This window comes from Hydractinia symbiolongicarpus, chromosome 15 (assembly GCF_029227915.1).
Source record: "Hydractinia symbiolongicarpus strain clone_291-10 chromosome 15, HSymV2.1, whole genome shotgun sequence".
NCBI lineage: Eukaryota > Metazoa > Cnidaria > Hydrozoa > Anthoathecata > Hydractiniidae > Hydractinia > Hydractinia symbiolongicarpus.
The window spans coordinates 4,138,819-4,149,491 of NC_079889.1; the positions used below are offsets into that span (position 1 = coordinate 4,138,819).

The 10,673-nt window shown below is 33.2% G+C and overlaps 1 protein-coding gene across 1 annotated transcript; it reads left to right on the plus strand.

Moving 5' to 3' along the window:
• Window positions 1-441: 441 nt before the first annotated feature.
• Window positions 442-10,237, plus strand: LOC130628639 (uncharacterized). Its single transcript, XM_057441621.1, has 9 exons — window positions 442-488; window positions 663-808; window positions 840-892; window positions 1,194-1,245; window positions 1,718-1,747; window positions 6,591-6,846; window positions 7,403-7,487; window positions 8,016-8,169; window positions 9,267-10,237. Exons 1-9 carry the CDS (start codon window positions 442-444, stop codon window positions 9,374-9,376), a joined length of 933 nt encoding a protein of 310 aa, XP_057297604.1. The 3' UTR covers window positions 9,377-10,237.
• Window positions 10,238-10,673: the final 436 nt, after the last annotated feature.

Below are 10,673 nucleotides of genomic sequence, written 5' to 3' on the forward strand. Positions count from 1 at the left end.
CTCGCGCTATATTAGGGGAAAATTCGACCTTCGTCGCACTAAATTAGAGGAAAAACAAAAATCAGTGAAAAGAAGGTCCCGCTGAAAATTAGATAATAAATTAAGTTAGTTTAAAAAAAGACGTTTCAAGATGACAGCAAAATGACGGCAAGCGTTTAAATAACAGACAAAAAATTAATCCATCGGTAAAAGCATGGTTAATATGTTCTATTAAATTAGTAGAAATGGTTATTCAAACGTGTCGCAAAAGCGTTCAATCAAAAGATTCGGCTTGATTAGCAAAGTTGACTTTAGTTGCACATGTAAATCGAATGATTAAATTTGTTAAGTAAGATCAGAAAGATGAACAATAACTATGGGAACCAAATAATAATCTTTGGAGTTTTAAAATAGAAATATTTGTAATAAGCTACATTTCAATACCTTTTGTTTTCAGAGAGCATGTCTATAAGTTACATACCTGTTGAATCTGTTTCCCCGATTTTTCGGTTTTAATCCCACATCGGATTTTTCGGTATTTTACTAGTACTTATTTTCTCCATGAAAAAGATAATGGAAATAAAAGCCTGTATCATTGTGTAACGTTACCACAATACATATGATATAATCATTTTAATCCTATTTAAGCGGCCTTTTAGAGGTCCATTTGCTTTTATTTATAGATTTTTTTATTTAAAACCACAAGATAGCTGCATATCATTAATAGCAGCTGAATCGACAGGAATGAAGTTCTTTTGTTTATTGTTGAATTTCTTTACTACTTCATTTGATCAACTCCCAGATGTCCTGGGAGCAGCTATTTTAAAAAGTGTTATAAAATGTTTTAGTCTTTTCTTAAGTGGCATTACTGTTTCATGACCTCGGGAGGCTTATTAAAGCGTTCACTTCTAAGGTTAGCTGAATCCCTCTTCAATTACAATAAAATTTGACAAGTTGCATTTTCCCTTCACATGCTTTGCTATTGAATATGCATGAAATTTGTTTTATAATATTGGTTCTTATCGGTTACACAGTTCAAAGTAAAACACTGTAAATTTGAATTTGAATCAGATTTTTTTAAAAGTTGAATCAATAATACAGCTTGGTAATGTAAGAAAAACATTTGTGTGATATGCTTTTTAATGTTTCATATGAAGCAATATGTAATTGCTTCAAAATATATGTAGTTTAAGAATAATTTTTATTACGTTTAGATGAGGTCATTTATCGTTTCGCTGTTATCAACATTCTTCGTCTGCCCTGTAGGTAAGTTACGTGCCATTAAATCGTTTTCTCACTTTTTGTGATTTTCGACATTGATGTTCCTGTGGATTGAAGTGCAAATTAATTAGCTGCTATTGTGGTCATTGATATATTCTATTAACCAGTTAACCAGCGTCCAACAACAATCAAAAATAAAGCTTCTCGTAGTTTTTTACAGTTTCCGTGTTAATGAATTAGCGACAGTGATCTGTTTATCTCGATATTAATAATACCCATATTCCGTCTGCGTGCAAGAAAAAAATTCTTGTTACGGAAACACAACTTGTAATATACAAAGAACGGGCAAACCCCTAGATTTATCAACGGGCTACAGTCTAGTCTATTTACAATACTTGTCTGTCTTTTAGCCAAGGATGTGATATACATGAGCAGCGATAGGCGAATTCTAGTCTGTTTCAGTCTGCTATATTAACTAACTCTTTTTAATATATTTTTTGCCATTTATTTTGTTTAGATTGTATAATCGTGACAGAATCATGGACAGGTGAGTGTTATATTCATGAAAAACATTTATTCGCTACTGAAATACGGTAGGAAATCTACATACTTATAAACAGGCGTGACTATTAGCCCTATTCGGTCCGGGGTTTTTTGAACATATTATGACCTGGGGGCGGATCCCCCCCCCCCCCCCCTCCATCAATAAATTTCCATAGGCTTGTTCAAATTGAATCAAACTTGGCATACTTATAGTATGTCACAAAAGAAACAAAATAGTGGCAATAAATTTTTGCTTGCGTCAGCACATTTTCTGTGACGTCTTCAAAAGCTTGAAATTTGTTCAAAATTGCACTATCTGCTTAAATCTCAATGATTTTAGTTCTAGAGCGAATTTTTACATTCTGTTTGAAGTTTCTGAAATGAAAAGTTGTCAAAAATTGCCCGAAAATCCGGTTTTTCCGATTTTTGGGTAAAATCCAAAAAAAGCGGGAAATCGAATTAATCACGTGTTTAAGACATGGAAAATGTTTCCTCTTGATGAAAAAGTTGTGTTGTAAGTTTCAAGTTCTAAGGATAATAATAACAAGAGTTATTATATTTTCCCCATTATAAGGGTTTCACAAAGATTTTTAGAAGTAGTTTCGAGTAATAGCCAATAACAAAGCCGCTGAAAGGCATGGGACCTAAACATTTGGCATGAAGGTGTCTAATAGATCAATATTAAAACTAAGTAAGTATCATAGCCATGCAGCATAGCGTTAAGATATGTGGATACAAGACCTTATTCACCAAAGAGTTTAATCGCGTTGTTGCTGATTATTTCTGGAGACGTAGAAAGTTGTCCCGGACCGAGATATACATGCCCAAATTGTACAAAAGTTATCCGAAAGAATCAAAAGTTTGACAAATGCCACAACTGTGCAAATCGTTGTCACCTAAAATTTTTTAAAGATGTTTACGAACAAGGAGAAGAACGCTTGTTTTGTAACTTATGTGGTACACACGACGCGAACGATTTAGAATCCGATCATTCGCTTAATCCTGGATTTATATCGTTTCTCAGTCAACGAGGAATGAAAATCATACATCAAAATGTTAATGGTTTATTCGAAAAATTGGATAGAATCAAGTTATTATTATCAGACTCGAAAAATCAGGTATCGATTTTTTGTATTACAGAGACACACTTGAACTCTTCATTAAGTACTTCCATACTTCACATTCCAGGATATATTGTTGAACGTAGAGACCGTAAAAATGGACCGCATGGCGGTGTTTTGATGTATATTCGTGAGGATATAAGTTACCAACGACGGTATGATCTAGAAACTGAAGGAATTGAAGGTATCTGGATAGAAATTCTTATTCCTAACACAAAATCAATTTTATTGTGTTCAATATATAAACCCCCTGATAACTCAAAGTACATCGACATAAACTTCGACGCAAAACTTAATGACATGATAACAACCGTTACGGATGAAGGTAAAGAATGCTTAATTACCGGTGATCTAAATTGTAACTATTTGAAACCAAACGACCATGTCGATATAAAAGATATTTTTGCTACTAATGGTTTTAAACAAATGATAAAAGAAGCAACGAGAAGTATTAGTAAAACGTTAATCGATATCTTTTTGACAACAGATTCAACAAAAATATCAAAATCTTTTGTTGATGCCAACTCCATCAGTGACCACGACCTTGTGGGAATTGTACGTAAAATGCATGTAAAGAAATACGCTTCTCGTAAATTGTTTACTCGTGATTATTCAAAATTTAACAAGGATCTTTTTAAGGATGAACTTAGAAATGTGCCGTGGAAAAATTGCTTTGTTGAAGATAATATGAATTCATCATGGAACTTGTTCAAACATTATTTGACAATTGTTATCAACAAACATGCACCATTAGTTGAAAGGAAAATTCGAGGTATGCAAAATCCTTGGATGTCGAGAGATATTAAAACGAATATGAACACTCGTGATTATTATCTCCGTTGTGCAAAACGTACAAATAGTGAAAATGACTGGTCAAGTTACAGAAGAGTGCGAAATCTCGTGTCGTATCTCATTCGACAAGCAAAAGCAAATCACATCCGCTCACTTTTTCGGGAGAACGGTACCAGCCCGAAAGACTTCTGGAAGCAAATCAAAAAGTCGTATCCTGTAAAAAACAATGAAAGTGCATCTAGATCATTTAAAATTGGAAATGAAACTATCACAGATAAGAAGCTAATAGCTGATGGATTCTGCCACTTTTTTGCAACAGTAGGATCTACACTTGTAAATTCCATCCCATCTATCACGAATTTAACATGGTTGCCATTTAATGGATCCTTTTATCTAACTAACGTCAATCCGCAACATTTATCATTCAAATTCCAACATGTTGAAATTTCAGAGACGATCAAAGTGTTGAAAGAAATTAATTCATCAAAAGCTTCCGGTATTGACGATCTCCCAGCTTTACTTATAAAGGATGCAGCTGAGGAACTAGCAGCACCGCTATCATTTTTGATTAATCACAGTTTCAAATCTGGCATTTTTCCAACGATCGAAAAGACTGCCAAAGTAACACCTATATACAAGTCAGAAGCAAAACATTTGTTCTCAAATTATCGTCCAATATCCGTCCTCAACGTGATATCGAAAGTAGTTGAAAAAATTGCCTCTGATCAACTATCACAGTACTTTGAATCGAACGGCCTCTTCAGTCCTTATCAATATGGCTTCCGTAAGAAAAGATCCACACAGCATGCTGTTACCAACCTAGTCAACCATATACGTAATAACATGGACAAAGGAAACAAGACTGGAGTACTTTATATGGACTTTTCTAAAGCATTTGACACCGTACACCATTCATGTTTACTTCACAAATTACCATACTACGGTATAACAGAGAATGAGCTATCGTGGATAAGTGACTATTTATTCAATAGATCCCAATTAGTAAATTTTGAAGGTACCAGTTCTAGAACGGAGAGTATCACTCATGGTGTTCCACAGGGATCCATTCTTGGCCCTCTTTTGTTCATCATTCTTCTGAATGATTTGCATTTTCGATTAAAGAACTGCTCTATTTTGAAATACGCTGATGACACAGTGTTGTACTACTCTCATAAAAACGAACGTCACATTGTATCCGTTATTAACAAAGAAGCTGATGTTGTACAATCCTGGATTAGAGATAATTGTCTTATTCTCAACATGAAAAAAGGAAAAACCGAATTTGTTATGTATGGAAATAGATTGTCAAATGTGGATGATTGTAATGTTGAAATTTTATCTACTACCATCAGCCAGTCTGATACTTACGAATATCTTGGTATAACGTTAGATTCTCATCTGAACCTGAACGAACACTACAGCAAGGTGTATAAGAAGATTTGCTCTCGTATATACTTATTGAAGAAATTACGACATCAGATTTCTCCTGTGGTAGCTAATTCCATATATAACGCGTTGATCAAACCAATATTTCACTACTGTTATCCTGTATATTGTAACCAAAGTAATTCTTGGAAAATGAAATTTGAAGGACTTCATAAACGTGCTAACACTATCATTCATAATACTGGAGAACATTCGATTTCTATTGAAAACGAACGTAAAAGAAAAGCTGTCACAGATGTTTTCAAGATTCTCCATAAAATTGATAACGTTAGCAATATTCAATACGAGCTGGTGAATCATAATATCAACACGAGAGGTAACAAGTCGCAGATAAGATTACCAAAAGTTAGAACAGAAGCTGGCCGAAAGACTACGAGCTACTATGGTGCACAATTGTTCAATACACTGAACTTGGATGTACGAAATGAAAAATATTTTGTCAATTTTAAACGATATATTTCTAAGCACGAATGGTAATATATATTCATATGTGACTTATGTATTGTGCCTAGCCAATCATGATTTTCCTGGTAGTCTTTCTTTCATAACTTCAATCGGTGTTTCTATCACTTCTCACGCCTCTTTTGAAACAGTATCATTGTGTATGATGATGTCTGAACTTGTGCTTTCTTAGTAGTCTGTCATAGCATTTCACCTCAGTTGGTGTTTTAACAATTCTGATGCCTCTTTCTGACTCAGTGTCTGAAAATTTTATTTATTTACTTGATTATTTTGACACATTTTAATATATATATAGTCACACATTCACACTTACGATCAACTATGCCATTCTCCTTCACAGTGACTTATCCTGATACGTGCCTACTTGCTTACTCATCACTCGTCTTTATCCAAGAGTGCTACACTTACTAACTATGCCTCTTCGAAACAAAATTTTTATAGTATTTTTAGCTTTTACTTTCATTTATTTTTGTACAGGTCCTGCATTGATACCAGATATGTATATATTCTGACGTAGTCAACCTGTGTAAATATGAATAATAATAATAATAAAAAAAAAAAAAAAAAGGAGTTATTAAAAATAAACCGTCAGGAGAGGGGCGGAATTGCGCCCCCCCCCCCTTTTGCTCAAAGGTGGTCAAAAGTTTATGAGCATTGAGGAGAAACAACATTTTAAATCATCTTAAATATCATATTGAATATCTCAAAATAGCTAAAAAGGCAGAAATATTTCCTGTATACATAATTCATTCGATATAAGCAATATAATTGCTTTTAAAAAAACTTTCCGTGAGAAAATTTTTTAACTTTTTTAATCTGAAACCTTGTGCATAAAATCATGTCCAAAAACAGTCAAAGAACATATGTCTAGGGTTATTAGCTACCTAGCTATACCATAACTCCTTCAAAAATAATCCATAAAAAATTTTTAAACAACGGAGAACAACATAGACCAACACAAACCTTCTTATGCAACAGTGAGATTTCATTGCTTTTCAATCGTATGCAGCAAATTTCTAAAATTAGTTTCAGGAAGCCAAGCATCAAATCTCCATAATGAGAAGCGTGCATTACATCTGGACACCCCTCCCCTTTCTTCCGACTTTTGGTTGGCCAAAAATGCAATGGATTGTGCTGTAAAAATGCTTGAGGAGAATCTGGACGCGAGTAAGCATCCTTGCAATCCTGGCAGCATTGGTGAGGGAGAAAATATTTATGTTTTAAAGACAAACGACTTATCATCTGCTGTTGTATATGATCTTGCTCCAGCTGTCAGACAATGGTAATTAAATATGTAATTGTAAAGTGCGACTTCTGCTTTTCTCAATATTGGACACGCTTAAGTTGTCAGTTTGCTTTGACACAAAAAATTGTAAAAGAAAGGGGGTGCATAGCCTCTCTACTTTTTTGCAAAGTTATTCAAGGTGAAAGTAAAAATGATGCAAAGTCATTTGTATTTTTCTCATGACCTAATGCATTCAATTTCTGGATACACCATATAGAATGTTTCGAAGTTCCCTCGGAATGTATAGCAAAACGCCTTGGTAAATTAACTTTAAGCACAAGGCAAATACAGTTAAAGAAACTACGACCTGTTTATGTTCAGTTGGTGTAATAGCGTCAGACAATATAGAAATTTTATTTGAAGAAATTCTTAACAAATTTTTAGTGTCCTTTTTGGATATTAATTATTTGTTTCTATCGCGTCAACCTTTCCTGTTGGTTGATCACTGCAGACGGAAGACGTTTTAACGGAAACTTAAATAAAGCACAATATAATAATATTGAGAACCCAGGATTTTCTTAATAATTTATTTACTATTTTTTTAAATATCCAGGTACTCTGAATACGATCTTCTCAATATTGATGATAATATGTGGATATATTCAGCTGACAGTAGAATAGTTGGTCACGTCACACAGGTAGCTTCAGATTTCTGTTGTAGAATTATTGTCTGTTATATGTGCATTAAAAATGCATTAACCGTCCATAATCCATGTCGCTTTGCAGTAGTATACGATATTGTAGCGATATGTAGGAAAAGAAATTATAATATAGATACCGTTCAGCTTTTCAAAATCCCTTAAATTATATAAACTTATTTTCTAAAATTAAAAGCACAGAGTCGCATTTTTGATGTAGTCTTCTATCTGGCCAATCTGTGTAGCGGTTGGCGTTATGAATATCCTTTTTGACCTATATATCTCTTAAATGCTGCGTATATAAGAAATATTTGTTTTATATACATTTCTACCATTTAGAAAATACTTCATAAAATTTTAGCCAATGTATAATTTTTAACAAACTAATTTTAAGATTTTGGCTTCCAACCCACCTAGCTAGCTAGAGTTTTTTGTTTGTTTTTAATAGAATGCATTTCATTCTAATCGACGTTCTTCTTTCTTTTTGTCTTATCTTTTTGAGTTACATAAATAATTTGTTGATTTTAGTTGCTATGGAGCTCCACAACTCGCGTTGGATGTGGGGGTGCATATGGGGATGAAGCAGGGACTCGTACTATTTACATTGTATGTCGCTACAGTCCACAAGGAAATGAATACTCCGGAAGTGCCCTTCTGGAAAATGTTCATGCTTTAAAAGAAAGTTAGTATTTTTTACAGGCGTTGTTTTTGTCAATTTTGGATAACATTTCGGCATATAAAACTTTGGATTCGGATGATGATACTTCAGGTTTCGAAATATATTATTCAATTAATAAATTGTTAGTCTTCGACTTACATATGAATTCTAGACCAGTTTATGAAAATCCGAAACTTATTGTTTCTTACAACCAATGAAGTGAAATAAAATATTTTTTCTAATACATAGGGGTTACTTCATTGTTTGGCGAAAAGAAAATTTTGTTTTTTGCAAAAAAGGCGTGATTTAAGGGGGGGTGGGGGTTGTGAACCGCGAATTTTTTAAAAGTTTATATTTAAATACACTTTTACTTAATTTCAATATCGGTTGTTTCATGATAGATATTTCAAAACCTTTTTTGTCATCTGCGAAAATAAAGTTGCGCGAAACTGCCTAAAATTGCACAAAATTTCGCGTTTTTCCCGGATTGTAAAAAAATAATTTTTCGCAAATTTTCCTCACCATGAATTTGATAACGTGGTAAACATTTTTGGTGCACTATTAAAGTGTTTCACATTTATAGCTTCTTTAAGCACAACATCAAGTTGATTTTTGTATTAGCATATGAATGTTTTTGTATCAACATGTCAATTTGCGAGTGGACATCCATGTTGTGCATAAGTAAGAAAAAACTAGGGAGATACAGGGAAATATAAATTTACCGGTTAAGGGCATATTAGGTATATAAATAGGTCAGTTAAGGGATTGTTAAAGCGGAGAGGTGTGTAGGGTGGATATTGAATTGACAAGATGTCCACTATAGGAATGTGCAACGAAATTATTATGCAAGACTACAGGTAATAAAACACAAGTGTACTCGTGTTCCAAAAAAGTTAACATGTGTTTATAAAAAATTTTGAAACTAAAAACAGGCAAACAGGAAATCGAATCTCTCATTGCCTCTTTAAATCGATTCTTCATATATTAGAATATGTTGAAGAAAACTCATTCAAATACATTATTCATTCTTTAGCTCTATTTTTCTGTTTATGTATTTCATTTTAAAGGACTTATTATTTATATTATTTGTCTTCTTATTTTTATTTTCTTCGTTATTTTAGCTCCATGCTTTAACGAATTACCAGAGGAGTTATGTGCATTGGCTGATTGTACAGGCGCATATAAAGAAATGTATCTACGAGACTGTCGTATGACATGTCAAACATGTTAAACCGTATTGGTAAATTTATGCATATTCTAGAGTGTCAAATAACCTTTCAAAGTCTTCCTCTTCATTACATCCAGCCCACTTTCCCTCATCCCCGCCCCCACCCTCTATTTCTTGAGCTTATCAAAGCATTTATTTCAAGCATCTAGCTAATTGACTTTTGACGGTAAAACATATTAGAGTACAAGTAGCTCTCCAACCTTACACTTGGGGAACGATTAAAAGTCTATGGGCAAGTTAAAATATTCACTAATTTCAACTTGCCGGGCATTTTCTGCTGACCAAAGAAACATATCTGAAGTTTCTAAAATCAGCTTTTTAATGGGTAAAAAAATGTAGTTACAGTTTGATCATTAACGGGCTGCTTTCTGTTCTAAAATTGTTATTTCAAAAAGAAGCGTTTCTTTCAAAATAGCAGTTTACAAGTTTTAAAGAAACTTTTTCAAAAACAGTGATTTTATAATTTGCGTGAACCTTATTCTTTCTGGATTTTCTTGGAATAGAACTTGTCGTCTATAAGAGATTTCTATTAAAAAAAATTATAAAATATTGTTTGATAAACTAATTCTTTCTTTTTTTGTATTTACTCGTGTATATTTTTATGTGTGCGTCAAGTTAGTTTATAATATATTCTTTTGATTCGAAATACATGTTGGCAGTGCTCCCTCCACGTTCTGTATTATGTACATGTTCTTGATTTATATAAAAATAACGTGCAGTTTGGGGTCAGGTCTGAAGTTGATATAAGGGTACAAGGTCTTAAACGGCAAGCTGGTTGCTTAAGACTGTTCGTTCAATATAATGTCATTAGCAAAAATGCTGACATTAGCAATTTATTGACCTAATTATTATTTAAGGGCTAGACAACAGCTGTGGTAGGTTTCATGTTTAACGAAAGACACCTTTAGAAATAACAAAGGGGGGAGGCAATCAAATCTTTCGCATTTTTCGTCAATCTTTACAACAATTTCATGAATGTTAGAATTTTAGTTAATGTTCGTAACTGTAACAGCTTTGTTAAAATGTATTTTGGTTATTTATGCTTTTTACGCATCATAATTCTAGCACTTAATTAGGGAATTTACTGAAATTTTTTTGTTGGAATAATACTCATTCAAATTCCTTGTTTTGAAAAAAAAAAATTTTTGCTGCTTGAATATTTCCCTCTTTTCCGTTAAATCCGCCTTTATTTTTAAAATAGCGAGACTAATTTTGCGGCGTAAATAATAGAGTAGTATTTCCTGTAACATATCACTTCCAACTGCATTTTAGGGAGGTATTAAAAACGTTTCTTCCACAA

Coding starts and splice junctions, on each gene's coding strand:
- LOC130628639 (XM_057441621.1), top strand. CDS start 442: ATGTCTATAAGTTACATACCTGTTGAATCTGTTTCCCCGATTTTTCG. Junction 489..662: donor TCTGTTTCCCCGATTTTTCG/GTTTTAATCCCA, acceptor TTTTATTTATAG/ATTTTTTTATTTAAAACCAC. Junction 809..839: donor GGGAGCAGCTATTTTAAAAA/GTGTTATAAAAT, acceptor TCTTTTCTTAAG/TGGCATTACTGTTTCATGAC.